The sequence below is a fragment of the Astatotilapia calliptera genome, chromosome 20 (assembly GCF_900246225.1).
Source record: "Astatotilapia calliptera chromosome 20, fAstCal1.2, whole genome shotgun sequence".
Taxonomy (NCBI): Eukaryota; Metazoa; Chordata; class Actinopteri; order Cichliformes; family Cichlidae; genus Astatotilapia; species Astatotilapia calliptera.
The window spans coordinates 15,176,767-15,195,222 of record NC_039321.1 but is presented as its reverse complement, the minus strand read 5'-3'; the positions used below and the strand labels follow the sequence as shown (position 1 = coordinate 15,195,222).

The window sequence follows — 18,456 nt, the reverse complement described above, 5'->3', positions numbered from 1 at the left end:
TCCTATGCTCAGTTCTCACATGCACAGAAAGTCCTCCGGCTATAACGCCTGTGCACTTCAACTGACTTGTTTTACTGTTTTAGTAAAGTTTTAGTTAAAAACATTCGATTTAGAATGTGTTATGTTATTCATAAAAAATAGCTAAAATTAACAACTCTAACTAACTAAAATCTTGCATGTTCTGTGCAAAGGTGATTGCTGTAGAAATGGAGTGTTTCAATGACCTCCTCCACAAACTGAAGGAGGTCCACGAGCGAGAACTAGAAGGTAAGTGGAATAAAAAAAAAATTAAATGATTGCAATGGGTATCCAAGAGTTCCATAAGATAATTCCAACACATGTGCTCCTTAAAAGGTCTTTTATATTTTTTTCTTCAAGGATGGCAGGTGAAAGTTCAAGAGCTGTCCAACAAGAAAGGCTGGTGAGTCATTGTGATATGGGCAATCACATTTAGACAGTGCTGAAAATATGTATAAAAAGGTTCATCCAGAGTAGGCCTCAAGTCTTTGTTGACTAGACAGGCAGGTAATCAGACAGGTAGGCATGCTGGTCCTATGCCCCCCGCAAACATCACATTTCACAAACTTGGAAGGAAGCTCATGTTGCAACAAGTTATTCTGTGAGATAATGACTCACAAAATATTTGCTTAATTTCTGTGGAAAAGTAAGTAAAGAGAACTTTTTCTTTTAAAAAAAACAAAATATTCGTATATGTATTTGTTTATGCAGTTTATTTGTTTATTTTTGTGATTTTTCAAAAGTATGGCTGATTGTGTGGTGATATATTCAAAAATGTGACTTTTATTCTTTTTTTTCCCCCCTTAAAATGCTCTATCTACTTGTCTTGAGACACTTTAACATATAAATATATAATGTTCATACATACATTTTTGTTAACTGGCAGGTCATTCTCAGGCACACACTGAGTTCTTTATTTTTCAACACCACGTGCAATATATACAAGGTGGGGGGAATAGTTCCAGGGGTCCATGGGTAGACAGGGAAAAAGGTGTTCCACTCGCTTCATTCCTCTCACTCTGCTTTCTGCTCACTCACTGTGCTCCTGAGATCCTCTCCCCTCTGTATTGACACGTTTTGCCAGACTGTCACACTCACGTTCAGGCATCCAGGGAAACAGGGGTTACAGGCCGGTTCCAGGGAATCTGCTCTGGAGCAAGGCGGCCCAAGTGGCTCACCAAGCGCAGCGGCACCGGCAGAGGTTATGCTGCACAGAGGTGACCCTGTGCTCCTATTTCCGAGAACAGGGGGAGGTTGGACCCCCAGGAATGCTTCAAAGGGCGACATCCCCGTGGCAGATGGGAGGCTATTGTGTTCATACAAGAGCCACGGCAGTTGTTCACTCTAGGCGGCTTGGTTTTGAGAAACGACGATAGAGCAGCCTCCATTTCTTGATTGGTCCACTCTGTCTCCTCTGGGGGTGACAACCAGAAGATAGACTGACCTTTGCGCCCAGGGTGGAGCAGAACTCCCTCCATACCCGAGAGTTAAATTGGGGTCCTCGGTCTGAGACGATGTCCTCTGGAATGCCATGGAGCTGAACACGTGTGTGGTGAGCAGCTGAGCCATTTCTATGGCTGTGGAGAGCTTTGGGAGGGCGACAAAGTGGGCAGCTTTGGAAAACCAGTCGATTATTGTCAGAATAGTGGTGTTACCTGCGGAGGGTGGCAGCCCAGTGATGAAATCGAGAGAGATGTGGGACCACGGTCGGCCAGGCTTGGGAAGAGGCTGAAGTAATCCGGACGGAGACTGCTTGGAAAGTTTGTTTGGAGCACAGGTGATGCAGGCGGTCACATATTCCCTGGTGTCCTTTGCCAGTGTGGGCTACCAGAAGTAGCGCTGGACCCCAGGGTGGCAGGTAAAATGTGCTGTGTGGGCCAGACCCAGGGTTGGGGTTAGTTTCTTGTGCCTCCCACATAATTGACTCGATCTCCCAAGTTACTGCTCCAACCGAGCAAGAGGCGGCTTCAGGATCAGGGATCAGATCCTGCGGAGGCATCCAGTTTCACATTCCACGAGCCAGATCTGTAAGTGATAGAAAAATTAAAGCAGGTAAAGAACAGTGCCCACCTGGCCTGTCGAGAGTTAAACCTTTTGGTACTCCATGTTTTTGTGGTTAGTTCAAACGCTAAATGGCTGTGCAGTGCCTTCAAGCCAATGTCTCCATTCCTCCAGGGCGAGCTTAATGGCAAGAAACTCCCCATCTCTGATGTCATAATTGCTTGCTGGGGAGAGATGATGAGCGTAAAAATCCCATGGGTGGAGCTTACCGTTTCTCTATTGTAACAGTCTGATGCATCCACCTAGTTCATGACTTGAGGACTGAGATCTGGCTGTCGTACAATGGGAGCCATGGGAAACCACTCCTTGAGATGGGAGAAGGCTTTTCGAACAGGCTGAACCCACTGAAAGGAAACTTTGGGAGAAGTATACTAGAATCTAGTAGAGCGATTTTGCTAGAGTCCCTTATAAACCAGCGACAAAAATTGGCAAACGAGAAAAAACGCTGGAGCTGTCGGCAGTTAGTGGATTCGGGCCATTCAAGCACAGCTTGTATCTTTACTGCGTCAGGATTCAGGTTCCCCTGCTCAATAATATACCTGTCATGGTCTGGGTGGGTACCTGCAGGTCTCCAACAGCGGCCCCTCCTCCTTTAGGCGGAGTTCGGTTGCTCCTCCCTGGCTGACCACCTGTGAGCAATTATTCCGGCAGTATATCAGACCTGCGCTCTCAACCATTCATCGCCTGAGTATCTGCTATCCCCATAGGTAGCATCTGGAGTGGAGGTCTTGTCTCCCTCACTCCCGCCTTCCTGGACCTGGGCCGCTTGCTGCTGATACGACGTGGCCTGGCGGCCCACCACTCACTTGCCTGCCTCCCCACGCCTCGACCGCTTCGACCACGACCACGCCTTCTGCCCCACCTGTCACCTCCCCCTGAAACCAATGCCCCGGCCCCTACCTAGTCCTGTTTCCACCTCCCCGCTGCCTCTGCTGTTCAGCCGTCTCCTAGAGGTGTCTAGGTCACCCTCCGTTATCTTAGATTATCCTACGCCACCACACTAGTGGCGCGTAGTTTTCTTGCTTGTGTTTGCCTGTGGGCGGAAATAAATCCTTTGTTCCCTTATCGTCTCGCTTCCGGGTTGGTTTCTGCACCTGTGTCCATCTCTGTTCCCTCGTGCCGCTGGGCCTTGACAGTACCCCAGAAAGGCCACCAAGTCCACATGAAATTCACACTTCTCCCCCTTCACATATAGCCTACTTTCCAGTAGGCGTTGGAGGAATTGCCTCACATGGATTTCTTATTTTCTTATATCTACATTAGGTTACTTAATAAAAAGAGTTTGTAAATATAAATTCACATCAACATTAAAAAAAAATTATACAACATTTTTGTAATGTTCAACCTTACATTTCTGAAGCTGTAAATAGTAACATTAAACAAAAGTAAAGACAATGACTCGTTTAATAAAAAGAAACAGAAATCATTAATATTTGTGGATTTTAGCTCACAATTAGCACAGTTGACAAAACTGTGTCTTCCAACAAAGGCTTTCAAATAATGATCATGTTGGATGCAGTGCACATGTGGAATATTTAATAGAATTCAAATATATTTTTTGAGCCAGTCAGTGAAAATACAACACACTATTAATGTTAAATCAGTACTCTATCAACACATGGTGCAACACAAAACAACACTATATCTACGTTATTACATGACGACAAATATTAACAAGGAACAATTATGTTTCTGCAGTTTCTTTGCATTAAAACACACAGGCGTTAAATTTAAAGAAAACAAGAAATGTTTCCATGTGGCTGGTAAGCTGCTGAGGGTTCTAGTTAGCTAAAACATAAGTAGAAAGGTCCACACTGCAAAATGTTATAGATAACAAAAACATAGCACTGGCATCAATGCATTGACTGCTTGGGGGTATAACCCAGCCATAACTAACATATGCAACATTAGAGCACTAATTTTATTGAATTTGATTTTTCATGTGGTGAACCTAAACAATCCTGCTAACTTGGTAAACATCTCCTGATCTTTCACTAATATGACCGGTATTGAAATAGTTTATTACTTTGCTCCATTCTGCTCCTTATTCTCATTTGAAGTTAAGCCATCATAGTTTACCTCTATTTCTTCTTCCAATGTTCTTTCAATGCATACTGATGTTTAAGTCATTGAAAATCATAACATGACTGTCAAGTTTTGTAGATCGGACTCACGCGCAGACCACTCGTGTCTTCAAAAGGTGCATTTATTTACAGTGTTCCTCTACAGTGGAATTCATATATACATATAGTGATGTCAAGGGGAAAAGGGGCCGGGGTTCCAGGGTCCAGGAGTGAAAGAGGCAGGAGTCCAGGAAGGGAAGGTTTTCATTCAGCCCTCGCACATCTCCTCTCCTTTCCTTTATCTCTCTTGCTTCCGTTCAGTCGCCATGCACAGGGAAAGAACAGGTCCAGAGGCGATCTATACACAGGCAGAAAAAAAACATTAGTTTCCTGGTTCAGACAGGCTCACAAACTGACTTTACAAAATACAGGACGACTGACGCTGATGGCTCAACGATCCAGCGACGAGTAGAGCAGACTCGCCCTCTTAAGAAGGGTTCCAATCTCTTATGATCAGCAACAGATGTGCTGATCACCTCCAGGTGTGTAGGCCAGGGGCAGGAGCCCATACTGAGCTCCGCCCCGGCAGGAGAAAGAGAGAATGGAAGAGGGCGAGAGAGAAAGGGAAACAAAAACAAAGCACCTGACAGCTGTCAGCTGTCGAGGAGCGGAGACCATGACAATGACACTGTATAAGATGGATTTCCTTCAGTATTCTAGATAGGTGCAGCAATCATTTTATTTCAGGATGTGCAAAATAATTTATGTCACTATGTATGTGACTGTACTTTATGTACTTTTCTGTGAAGTATTTTTGTTATTTTCTTGCACAAATTAATAAATACATTGCTAAATATGCAGCATCACAAAAAGAAATTCAGAATTATGAAAAACTCAAGGCCCTGCCTAACACTTTCCACTTTATTTGTTTATTTATTTATGTACTTTTTTCGCCTGTCTCGTTTGGTTCTTTTGCCATCAGAATTATTGTCTAAAGGCAAAGAAAGATGCCAAACGGATTTACTTTACCAAATGGACCATCCCAGCCTTGCCGTATTGGTCTATTTGATTCACCTTTGCTTTTATTGTTTGTTTTTTTTGTTTGTTTTTTTCACTTGCTGCACACGGGACAGACATGACTGGGGGAAAGAAAAGGGAGAAAGAGGGAAAGAAAAACAGCGGGGAAGAGAAATGGTGATAAAGGGCAAAAAATAAAAACCAACAAAATAAACAGACAAAAAATACATTTATCAATCACCTGGATCACCTGTTGAGAAAGAAAAAAGAGAAAACAAGCAAAAAAAAACAGAGCAATATAATAAACAACATCATCGCGATGATCTGTGTGAATATAACAGTAAATACTAAATATTGAATATTATTGTGCAGCATGCAGGATTGACAGCGCACAGTGTGCTTTGAGGTAGGAGCCAAAAAGGGTGTAGTTTGTGTCTGTGAGCACCCGCGTGTACACCTGTGAGCATGAGTACGCTTGTATTTGAAAGGTTCCTTCATGTAATGAAACAGCAAATTGTATTGATATGACTGCAGTATTTAAAAAGACAGCTGCTTAGTTTTAATGTGAGCATCATTATTGATCAATTAGCCCAGTGGTCTTCCCCACATTCTCCAACCACACACACCCATATATAAACTGCAATAAATTACAGATAGCAATAAAATAAACTATTAAGTCTTTTACGCTATGTCCACACCTACACGGGTATTTTTGAAAACGCACATAACACACATAACCAGCGTTGCGAATCACCGAAAACTGATATATTTTTTTCAAACTCCTGCCAGGTTGGAGATTTTCAAAAATTTCTTTTTTGCGTTTACGTGTGGACAATGAATGCGGAGTTCATCATGCAATGTCAAAGGTGTGTGCTTTTTTCACATCAGCTGTGCTCCACATTATTGTTTACATGAGATGAATTTCTAGAACGGCGGATATACAAAATACTGTTACTGTTAATTCTACTCTCTGCAGTTTTTACACGCTTACATATACACACTCAATTACTGTCCCTCCATTTAGAAAGACAGAGGCGTCATGGTGTAATTAGTTTATGTGTAGCTGTTTTTTTCCTGTGTAATAATATTCAAGATTGCCATCAATACTTTTTCCTCAAAGAAGCCCCTCTGTGAAAAACTGGGTTCAGAAACATAAACAACTGTGGGATACTGTTTGTCTGTGATTTGGAGAGCCCAGCGTGTGCTCCTGACGCAGGGAAACCAATTCTGCCGGGGATCACTACCTTGGCACTTGTGCAGATGAAGCCAAAGGCAAGATATGCTTCATCATATTTTGTAGTCTTTGGCTTGGAAGGAAGTTGGTTTGGAAACATATTTGCAAACCCCCCCCCCCCCAGGCAATGGCTCTGCCCACAAAGGGACCTGCCCCCCACTTTGGGGACCTCCAAATTAGCCAATCTAATGGCAATTTTGGTCTGCATCATTTATAAAAAACAGCAGTTTCAAAAAAAAAAACATAACCATGTGGTGGCACTTACACTAGATGATAAAGGATCCAATTTCTGTATCACAATCTCTTTCTTATTTGGTAGTATCCTGAACCAGTCGCTCTGCAATGTTTCCCCATGGCACATCCATGTTTCTGCCTATAGTACTACTCGCCCTTGAATGTCAAATATTTAGAATGAAGATACAGACCTCTCTTATGAACTACCTACACTGCTTCAGTGACTGGAACACAAGTAAAGAGAGATGTAACATAATGAAAGACCATTGTTTCATCCACCTCCATAATAACCTATATGATGCATATACAACTTACATTTATAACATAACTACCTTTCACTTGGAAAGAGGAACATTATGTAGGCTGGTACGGAAATACAAGCTTACGATAATATTTAAACTATGAGGAAATACAATCTTTCTGAAACACATTTTTTTAGTATTGAAGCCTAACCACCTTGTGTTCTTTTGCGTCAATAGTGACACAAAAAGAATGGAAGAACTTTTTACCAGAAACCAACAGATGAAAGAACAACACAGATTACTCACCGAAAACATTAAGGTTCTGGAAAACAGGTATCAATGTTACATTGCATTTTTCTTTTCTTGTATAAAACACTAGAAATAAAGTGGTTTGCTCACTAACAAAAAGTGATCTAATGTTTATGGTAATTTCTTTTTATTGGAAAGAGATCACATATAACATAAAATTAGCATCAAAATTCAACAGGTACTTATTAATTACCTGTAACTGTAAGTTATATAAAATTGTTCTCTCTAGTTTTTGTGTAAATTGATTAATATAGACTGATTAATACAGAAAGGCAACATGCTGGATTTAGACTCATGACCATTTTGCTATGAAGCTGCAGTCCTAACCAGCACTCCACAGGGGTGCCTTCTGCTGGCTTACTTCCATAATCCAAAGACATGCTTGAGGTTAGGTTAACTGGCAATTCAAAAACCAACTAACCCAACTAATGACTAATTACAGCTGTTTTTAGTTTTGTCAAAGAAAAAAAACTCATTTCAATTGTTGCATAATGTGAGCTACTGTCACATCAGCCTAGTTATTAGGTGTGCTACTAAGTGACTTCTTCCTGCCTGCGCAGGCTTAGGGCTGGGCTGTGTGACAGATGTACGGTCACTCAAGAGGTAGCCAAGAGAAGACAACAGGAATTTGAAGCCTCCCAGATTCAGAGTCTCCAGCACATCTCTCTACTTGGTATTCTATTCTTACTCAATAATCCATCTATCCATCTTGCATCTCTACGAAACTCCTTTACAGTGAATTTCCTGTCTGTTCTTTAACCTTTGACACCATTAATGTTTCCCCAGTTTATTTTCTACTAAAAATGCTGTTTAAGGACAATTCTATTGATGTGTACTCTGATCATGTCGTTTGCTTGTGTTGCAGCTGGAGAGATGAACAACCTGAAAAAAGAGAACAAGAAACTTAAAGATGAAAACAGAAACTTAAAAGCAGCACTTGAGTGAGTAGATGCTATTTAACGATATGGTTGTTCTAATCTTTAATTTAAAACTAATGCTGATACATCTTATATTAGTATTTTCTGTTTATGAGGAACATTGTTTTAGGCATATTTGTATTTTTTGATGCACGACAAAATTTAAAACCGTCGTCATTCTGTGCCTGTGTGTGTGTTTGTGTAGCAAAGGTCACAGTGACAACTCTTCTAATAGTAGCACCACCACAGAGGTCAAGCCCAACTCTTCCCCTGCCCTTTCACCCGCATCTGGAATCCTGTCCAATACAACAACCAGCAGGCCAAGCAACAAGCCAGCAGATGGCAACATTTCAGTAAAGCCTGATGTCGAACTGAAAACTGAAGGTAAAAATGAACAATAGTGGTGATTATATTCTGTCATCTTACTTAATAAATACATGCAGTTTCTGGCTTTGATCAAACAGAAACTGAAGGCAGACAGTTAAGAGGAATCAACCGAAGCCAGTTTGTAAGTTTGTTTTTTCATATTTTTATCATACATTTGTTTTGAATAATAATCAATTTCAGTATTCAATTAATTGCTAGTTGCACTATTCTATTAAGCAAAACGATTCAGATCACAACTTGTAGCACCAAGTGTAAATAATCCAAATTTGCAGATAGGTATGAAAGAATAAGATATAAGATCTAAAATAATATTAAAGTGAAGAGAACAAATGGGAAACAATTACCACCAGAAAAATATGTATGCTTATTTTCCATCATCTTAAGGGACAGTGATGCCATTTGAATTACATGAGAGAAGCATGTGGCACAACCTAAAACTTGTTGTGTTTTTCTACGGAATTTAATGATATTTGAGCTCAAAAGAAGCAAAATGTATTTCTGCTAAAATCAAGACACACATGTTTAAGTTGTTTTTTGTACGATTACACTGTTAGTGACAACAACTTACCCAGTAACCAGTGATGGAACATTAGCTCTAAGATGTCTTAAAAAGCTTTCAAGTGTTATTATTGTATCTATGATTCTATGCATACATGATAGATAAATAAGAGATGTAGAACTGCCAAACATCCCTCATCTTACCATTGACCAACCATGAATGGGTTATAATCAGAATCAGAATCAGAATACTTTATTGATCCCTAGGGGAAATTCTTTTTCGTTACAGTGCTCCATTATAAACAGCCATTAACAAAGACAGACAATACACTAACTAAGAATAGCACAATATATACAGGCATATATATACATAAAGGTCACTTATTAATAAATAGCTGAAAAAGGAAGAACATGTGCAAAAAGGGTGTAGCTGTTGCCATAAACAGTGTGTTAAGTGGATATGTTGTACAGGGAGATGGCCACAGGCAGGAATGATTTCCTGTGTCGTTCAGTGGTGCTTTTCAGTCTCTCACTGAACATATAAAACCCTACAAGAAGATGTATTGTTCACCTTAATTATTTTTTCATTAAGATGAATGCTTAAATTTATCATTATTTATATTTATATTGGTAATTAGTTTTTTTCCTCTGCACCAGTTAACATCAACATTTTTCTCAAGCCTTTTATATTACAAATTAAAACCCCTACAATACTAAAGAGCACTTGGCAGTAGTGGGGAGGAAGAACCCCCTTTTAATGAAAAGAGACATTCAGCAGACACTTGGTCAGCCATCTGCTCTGACTGAGTGAGGGGAAAGATCAGCTATGTTTCTTTTTATCCGTCAGTATTAGTCTGTTTTCAGTGGATTTTCCAAATCATTTGAGCTACAGATGTTGATAGAGCCACATGTCAAAAAATGTGTTGCTTTCATATCACCATCATTATACTGTATGAAGGAACTTGTAAGACTGTGTTGTACCTAACCCCTCTATGTGGAGTTTTTCTTAAGCTTAGCTAACATTTTAGTTACAGGTTCCAAAGGACATTTTGGCAATAGGCTGGTTATTATGATAATATAAGGTTGTACTTGGTGACGCAGCTCAGTAATGAAAAAGCAAATACAGAAAAGTCCATTAGTCCATTTTCACACTAACAATGACACTTTAAATAAGAAGCTGCCTATACACATGTACACTGCTTCTTTACAACACTCCGTCATTGAGTCTCATATCATAGATTTATGATTGTTCCCTTTCTTTCTGGAAGTTCCCATTGCCTTTTACCTGCAACTTGTACAAGCTTAGCACATGAAATACTATGAATCAGACTGATTACATTATATTTTCTGGTCTCCTCTGTAAAGCATTATTCTCAAAATCGAGCCAAAATGTTGCTTTAGGTAGTGCACACAGTAACCTAAAGACTGAAAATAGTGAAATCCTAGCTCTCCTCAACCTTAAATATTAACATATTTTGTCTTATTCTATTTATTCTGTGATGGGTACAAAGACAGCTACCTAGGTAGCTTAGTTTATTTTCTTTCTTTTTTTTACTTTATGCTAAGCTAACTAGCTACAGATTTTGCATTTACAAATTAGATAAACCAAAAATGTTTGAGGATAATTCAAATTGTTCTCTGAACTGACAAAACATTGGTTAATGTAATATGGTGACTTCTTTTGCTGCATGCCCTTCTCTGCTCAAACAGGATGCTCTTCCATTGTCAGCCCTCACATTGCCGTCATGGAAGAAAGAACACTTTGTGACTCGTGCTGGAGAGAAGAGGTAAGACATAGGAAATCACGAAATGGGCTAATCTGCCACTGTATGAGGATATGTACTGTGAGTAACAGCAGATTCATCAAATTAGTGATTATGTGCTCCAAAGTCAATACTTTTTTCTACATATAGAGTCTGAATATTACACTTTCCCACATTTCTGCACCAGTATTGATCCATAAAGGTTAAGGAGAACACAAAACTTACAGTTTGCATGCTTTACTTGCCAAAAATGAACAACTACATCACCTTTCAGACATTCCCTCATTCACTCCACTACAATTTTGTTCTTGTATTGAGTCATTATGCCAACATCTGTATGGGGTAATTTAAGCTCAATTTATTTTCCTTTCTTATTTTAATAACAAGAGTCTTGCTGCTGTTTTATAAGGTTTATTCTACTTTGCAATAGAACCTCCCCCCTCCCAACCTCCCACCACTGCCTTATCTGACACTTTCAACCAATCCAACAAATAATCTTTCCACTTCTGCTTAAGATTCGGGACTTTAGTTGTCCAAGATTTGGGCCTCTTTAGTTTTCCTGGCCTGAGCAAACATCTTCCCTCAGATAACACATTTGGGCTTGGGACAGTATACTTGTGCTCCCAGTCGGGGCTATTGATGTGTCACACAAACCTAATTCTTACCATCTGAGAACTGTGAAAATGAAGTTGGGTTTCATTTTACAGGAGCTCCTTAACACATTAGTTATTTTATTCATGATGTGCACCTGTTGCAACATGTTACGGCCTCATAGCCTCATACACCAAACCATTTAGGAACCACTGTCCTCATCCAACCATCCATCCATCCATTCATCCATTTTTACAGTAATTATAGCTATAACAAGGCAAGAGGCAGCTTCTGCTCTAATCATTACTGAAGAAAAATAAGTACTGCATCACATTACCAATTAAACCTTAACTGCCAAAAGATTTTCCTACAGACTTGACTTTCTTTCTCATACCTTAGAATTCAAAATGTTGAAGGACTCGACCAGTGTTCCTCCATGCCTACTAATTCTCTGCTTAGGAGATCTTCTGTCCCAGCTGCTGGAGATGTGCGACCCGGCAGACATGTTGTCCATGCTCCTGTCGCCCGACATCCTCAAGCAATCAACAGCAACTCTGCTTCTCTTCGCTGGTCTCTATCTGAATCATCTGATTGGATTACTGCCGGCACCAATCCAGTAGTGCAAACTTCACCCAATCCACACTCACAACATTTTCACAGCTTGAACCCAATGAGGCAACAGGCCAGCCCCAGAAGGCAGGTTTTTAGTCCTCCGTTTCCTAAGCAGAGCAGCGTTCAGCCCCCTGCCAGAGAGCCAACTGTGGTTTTCCGATTGACAAATCTGCCAGAATATGTGGAGATTCAAACAAAGCCCACAGAGAAAACAGAGAAAAAGGAAAACCTGCTACCCAAGGTTGAGAGGGTGTCTGAAGAAGGGTTAAAAGAGTTAAATGATGGGCCTTTGGACTTATCTGATCGGGGGAAGTCCATATCCAGTCAAGTGCCAAAAAGTGATTCATCCTCAGCCTTACAAGATGGAACAAGAGTTCAAAAGAGCCCTGAATTGGAGGTAAACACAAATTCTTCTGCAGACATAGCAGAATCATCATCTTCATCTATTGTCATTCCTTCATCATCGTGTGCAACGACAGAAGAGCAAGCACCTGACAAGGATCCTAACCACAAGGTAATTTAAGGTCTTCTACTTCTTACAATAAAATTAGAAGAGGCTGAAGTAAAGAGGGGGCAAATTAAATTCATGGTGTGGGGATGTTCTACCTGCAGGTAGTCAGAGAGCAGGATCAGAAAGAGGAGGTGAATGGAAAGACAGATGAAAGCAAGGGGAAGAAGGTGCCTATCCTCACTCTATCATTACGGCCAGGTAAAGTAGGATGTCTCTGTGATTTTTCCTGAAATTCAGTCAAATATTGCTTTTAAACCAAGGTTACTAAAAATTGACAATGCACAAGTGAATAGTTTTTATTATGTTTTTGTAGCAGTAGTGGTGTTGGAGACTCTGAACCCAGCTCTACAAAAGCAAGATTCCTTATCATCAAATGGCAAGGTAATTCGCCCAAACAAAACAGAGAACGTGAAGGTTTTGTTAGCACATTAACTCATTTTGTATTACAATTTTTATTGAAAAAATACAACAACAACCAAAAACAGCTGACTTTAGTTTATATACACTTCTTTCTTTTGTGAACAATTGTGCATCCTTTTCTTTTTAACAGACATCTTTGGCGACAGATGAGCCAGAAACCAGCTCTGATGAGCAGGACGAGGAAGCCAACCGGTCAGGACACAAAAGCAATCAGGGCTCCAAAAGGAAAAGGGCATCTGTGGAGACAGATGCAGACAGAGATTCCAACACAGACAGCAGTAATCACCTGTTTATTTTCAGATATTTTTTCCTTTCTTCAGTTTTGTTATCTCTGTCTTGAGTGTGGGCTTTAAGCAGATTTCTTTTTTTCTTTTTTTTACCTCATGAGGTCTACATACATTTTGACTTCTGTGCCCCTCGCCCCAATTCTAACCCTACATTTCAGAGAAAAAGTACTTTTGATAATGAAAAGACATTTGATAATTAGGAAAAAATGGGAGAGTAACGTCAAAAAGAACTAAAATGATAGGTTTAAGTTTAGGTCATCATCAATGTAGTTCTTTCGGCCTTTTTTACACCATATCTTTGGCTTGGCAATTTATATTAAATAAATTGACAGAATTATTTTTTTTATTATTGTTGCTGTTGTTTGTCATTGTTTACATTTTGCATTTCTAAATATTTTTAGAGTTTTATGTCTGTCAGCCTGTGCATAAGTTTTGTATGTGCTGCCTTACACCATACAGACGTACATACATTTTGCATGTTCTCTCAGTACCTGTGTGGGTTGTTTTCCATAGTCCACATCTTTGAACTATGGGAGGAAGTTTTAATTGATACATCAATTAAAAGTTTAATTAGTTATTCTAAATTGGCCATGGATGGATGCATGGATGGAAAACCTTCTCAACAACTGTCACCTTTATGTCTTAATTTTATCTATTTACAAACACACACAGCAACAAATGACCAAACAACAACAAAAAGACAATGTGGATAGTAAATTGTATCACCTTCAGTATAAGGCTCCATACTAATCACTACGCCATACTTTTCTCTTTTTTTCAAAGGTTTCTTAGAAATAGCTCTCCAGAGATCTAACAGGGATGTTTCACTAGAGTACACTTTGGTCAGAGTAGGGCGAACAGATCGCCTGCTGTCTAAGGGATTGCAGAGCATTTATGTCTCTTTTTTTCTGGTATTTTAGCTCTGTAGTTCTGAAAAGTCAATACTGAATTGACAGTTCAGTTTTCTAAAATCTAAATCAAATCTGACGCAGTGTCTGTGAAAAAAGCAGGGAAGGCTGTTTCCCTAGATGCACCATTTAAGTGAGTTAAACTATACACACTTGGATTCAAGCGCAAGTTAACCAGTTACAGAGTGTGCCGATGCGTCATCATACCTGAAAAATCAGGAATAAAGCCAAACCACAAATGTTATGCGGGTTTTGATGAGATGTGATGAAAACTGTCACAAAGAAAAAGAGACACTACTACGGCATAGAGTGGAAAACTTTATACTTTGGTCAGCTTGGTACAAAGCGATGGTCCAAGAGTTGGTCTTTATAATTGTGCAGACATACTCAGGCAAATATGGTAGTAGTGGCTGAAATAAGTGTTTACTGCACTATGCAGCCTGTTTGATCATAAAGATCAACAGACTGTGGTAGTAAGCTACCATTTTATCACTTTCCAGAGAGTACAACTTCTGCTTTAATCGTTACCTGGCATAGCCCCAACCCCAGCTCTTAAGCTTAACCCTATGTTTCAAACAAAAAATGTACTTTTTTTGTAAAAAACGTAGAAAAAGTACTTTTCTGAAAAAAATGTTGATAGTTTTTAATCCATGTGTCACGGTACTAGGTCGTGTGACCCAGTGTTTGAGTTTTATGTATTTTTGTATTCATTTTCAATCTAGTTAATTTCTAGGTTGCTGTTCAGACCTTATTTCTTAGTTATTTCTATCATCTCCCCTTGTACCCAGTCTCCCTGGTTCCTGCGTCTATGTTTCATGTCTATGTGGTTATGTTAAGTTCATGTCATGTTTTATCTCCATGTCTATGTCTCAGTGTTTCCTGTTTTATTTTGTAAGAGTCTGGTGTTCTTTGTTCATTGTAGTTAGTGTTACTCTCCCCTGTATTGTCATTATGTTTCATTTGAGTCAGCTGTGCTCTCATGTGTCTCCACTTCCCCTGATCGCCTCATGTGTGTATTTAAGTCCTCTGTTTTCTGAATGTCGTGGTCAGGTTGTCTGTTATCTCCACCATTGGCTTAGTCATTGTCATAGAACTTAATAGTATTTGTTTCTTAGTGTTTTTTTTAGTTTGTTTAGGGTTCCATGTTTAACTCCTGCTATCATCCAAATAAAGGATCGCTTTCTGTTTAAACCTGCAACTCCTCGTCCACATCTGCTTTTGGGTCCTGTTTCAAAAAACACACCGGCGCACCCCGCTGTGACACCATGTCAGTTAGAATGATTACTTTCTTTGTCTTTCGCCCTGTTGGAGTATGGCATAAATACAACCAGTTGTTTCACATTCATGTCTCAATTGCACTTGTGTCTGACAAGCAGATTTTTTCCAACATATCCAGATTGTTTTTTTGATGATTTAGGATCCGACCTCTTTTTAAGTTAAAAACCTATTACCTTCTCATGAACTACTACTTTCTGTTGAGTTCTAATTCTGTTATTTGTCATTCACACAAAAAAAGCACTCTGAAATGCTTTCTGTTTTTGTTCCCCCCAGACAACCATCGGGAGAGGAAGCTCAAAATCACAATGAGATCAGAGGAAAAGCCCTAGATAAAGAGGATGTCACACTGACTTGGTAATTTTGCAAGAACTCTTCATTAACCATTTCAGAGTAAAAAGTACAACAAGCCAGTACAGGTATAATTTACAGAGGGGAGAAACAGAGTGCAGCCATCATCAGCCAATCTGATTCTGAGTCTAGCCGGATAGTTTTTGATTTAGTTCTGGTTCTCCACATATTGCTAAGGGAAATATCTGACTCTTTAGCTGCTAAACTCTCTGTTACTTTCACAGACAGCTTTCTGCGTGGTAGGAAGTACATTGTGGGTATAGATCTTCATTTCCTTAGAACAGCTCTCTGCTGTGGCTAAATATTAAACTGATAAGAATGGCAAATCAAAACTGTATTTTCAGTGCAGTTGTGAGCCGTAAAATGAATATTTTACTTGCTAAATTCTAACAAAAACTCCAGATTGCTACAGTAACAGAATCTACACCATCGGGTTATTATTATCTGCAGTAAGCAACTGTTTTCATCCAAGTAGTCATGTGATCCAGTCGTCAAAGACTATTTGGTAATGGGCTTCTGCTGATTAAACTGAATTTTTCTGCCAAAATTCTTTTGTTTTGTTTTGTTTTTATCAGCTGTAAATTAAAGTTTTTGTCCACTTGGGGGCAGCAACTGCCCCTAAGGAACATAGGCATTGTGAACATCCAGCAGACACAGTAAAACTTCTGTCAAAGGGAATTCATTCCATTAGTTTCCAGAGAGTGGGGTTTAACTAAGCATGACACAAAAGCCCTGACTGACAGTGAGGATGCAGCAGTATGCCAACTTCCATAGGACACTGGCTAATGTTAAGATTGGGTCAAGCAAGCTGAAGTGGCACCTGGTACCAAACATCCTTTCTGACAGAAGGTGTGCTTTTCAAAAGAGCTACACACTGTAGCAGTCTTTTGTATTTGCAACTTTCTCACCCAAACTCCACCATTTTCTGCCGCGTTATATTTTTAACATCCCTGTGGTCATAACTAGTTCAGGTTTTTCAGGCCATGTTTCCTTCTTAGAGCAGTGGGCTGTAAAGCTCTACAACTTCCCTTTTCACCAGCTGTTATATATGAAGTTTAATGTTTAGCAGAGTATTATATAAGTGGCTGTTGGTTTTGGTTAGTAAACCACAAAGGTTTCATTTTCACCAGGGTATTAAGTCTAAAATGATGAAAAAGATTTGTGCACAAAGAATAAATACAAATAGTACAAACATGTGACATTCTTTATCAGAATAAGTCTTTTCCACATGTCACCATGGAGCTAAAATCTTCATATTTGCTGTGGTCTGAGTGGAAATTTTAATGTAAGCACAGGGTATATCGCAGCTATTAGCAACTGGGTGGAAAACTGTCCAGCCTGACAGTCAGGCTTAGAAAGTCAACCATTTTCTAACATTTTCTAACATCTACCAACCCATTTTCACAGTGCCAAACACCCTCGTGTATGACCAGCTGAAGAGACTAAAATCTGCAGAATTCTCTTTTGTTCCTCATCTTCGAGCAAAACAAAACATGGTCTGCGCTGCTAATGCTTAAAGAACTTCAGTCTAAATGTCCTGGCATGCCCGTCACTGCTTGGCTAAAAAAAAACAAAAAAAAAAAACACGTAAATCCTCTTATGTGGCTAACTTAGAAGAATATAAGAAAGAAAGTCCGAAGAGTAAAAGAAGTTCCTCTTCCTCTTTTCTCATTTTCAGACAGCACATATTTTGCAAGTATGAACTTTCCACTAACAGCTGTGACAACAACCTTTGCTTAGCTGGGTGATAGATGGGAAGTGTTAAAAGCAGAGAGACAGCTAAAGAAACTCTTGTGATAAAGCACTGTGAAGCTACTGAGTCCATTTTGTATTGATATAAAAATGGATGGACTGGCAGAGTCAACTAATCTCAAATCTACTTATTTTTCCTTCATTTCATTTTTTAGATGTCCCTGTGTATGAACCCAGATTTGCAGTCCTAATGCTGTCATATTGATTTCTCCTGTTTCTGTTATGTGTGTCTGATGCCATTATAGTCCATTAAGTATGGTATTTTATCAATGGTCAGTGGTCTTTCCCTGCCATTTGCATCTCTTGGTTAAAAAAAATGTGATTGACTATCCTACTGTAAGTGTACTGCTATGTTCTGACTTTTAAACTGTCAAGCTAGACGATGTGCTGTTGAGAGTATTTTTTTTACAATACTACACTGTTAGAAACCTTTTAATGAATGTACTGTTACTGATGTTGAAATAAATTTCCATTCTTAAATGTTGGTCCGGTTTGATTAATTATATTTTAGCACCATAATAAATTTAGTAATCACCACAGGACAAATAACAGGAAATAGAATATGTAATAGAAGTCAAATAGAGCATTACATCTAATGTTTGGTTTTCTTAGGGACGTTATGCAAAAGGGCTGTGCTCCATTGATCGACCTCATTGATGAACCTTAACTTACTGTCAGATAGTAGTTATGGTATCATGTAAACCCATCTAAACAAGAAAGAAGTGCAATACAGCTGATCATTTCAAGACTGCTCAAGAAATTTTAGATTTGTTCTAGCTGCTCAGGCGAAACTGGTTTAATGGTCACATTTCCCCAACAGGAAGTGATGGATGGAAATTTACACTATTTCAGTGTGAGATTATGCTTCCCTTTTCTTTTTGGCAGTAACCCTCATTTTAATGTGAACTGAGACGTTGTATTTTAAGACCAGAAACAAACATTAAATGCTGAAGTTTTAGTTTCGCTGCTCAGGCTAATTCTGGTTTCAACACAGAGACATCATTTG

The 18,456-nt window shown here is 39.3% G+C and overlaps 1 protein-coding gene across 6 annotated transcripts in view; it reads left to right on the top strand.

The window, feature by feature from the left end:
- rbbp8l (retinoblastoma binding protein 8-like) overlaps nt 1-17,930 on the top strand; it is a 32,769-nt gene extending 14,839 nt beyond the window's left edge. For 2 of the 6 annotated variants that reach the window (XM_026154366.1, XM_026154365.1), the window contains exons 2-14: nt 192-267; nt 379-421; nt 7,107-7,202; nt 7,739-7,851; nt 8,044-8,119; nt 8,301-8,479; nt 8,560-8,603; nt 10,691-10,767; nt 11,734-12,460; nt 12,559-12,655; nt 12,771-12,838; nt 13,008-13,155; nt 15,624-17,252. In XM_026154366.1, coding sequence (XP_026010151.1) covers nt 207-267; nt 379-421; nt 7,107-7,202; nt 7,739-7,851; nt 8,044-8,119; nt 8,301-8,479; nt 8,560-8,603; nt 10,691-10,767; nt 11,734-12,460; nt 12,559-12,655; nt 12,771-12,838; nt 13,008-13,155; nt 15,624-15,679 — 1,785 coding nt within the window. In that variant the 5' untranslated portion in view covers nt 192-206 and the 3' untranslated portion in view covers nt 15,680-17,252. Of the gene's footprint in view, nt 1-191; nt 268-378; nt 422-7,106; nt 7,203-7,738; nt 7,852-8,043; nt 8,120-8,300; nt 8,480-8,559; nt 8,604-10,690; nt 10,768-11,733; nt 12,461-12,558; nt 12,656-12,770; nt 12,839-13,007; nt 13,156-15,623; nt 17,253-17,605 lie in introns of those variants that run through there. The other 4 variants (XM_026154368.1, XM_026154367.1, XM_026154370.1 and 1 more) reach the window with 4 other exon arrangements.
- The last annotated feature ends 526 nt before the right edge of the window (nt 17,931-18,456 follow it).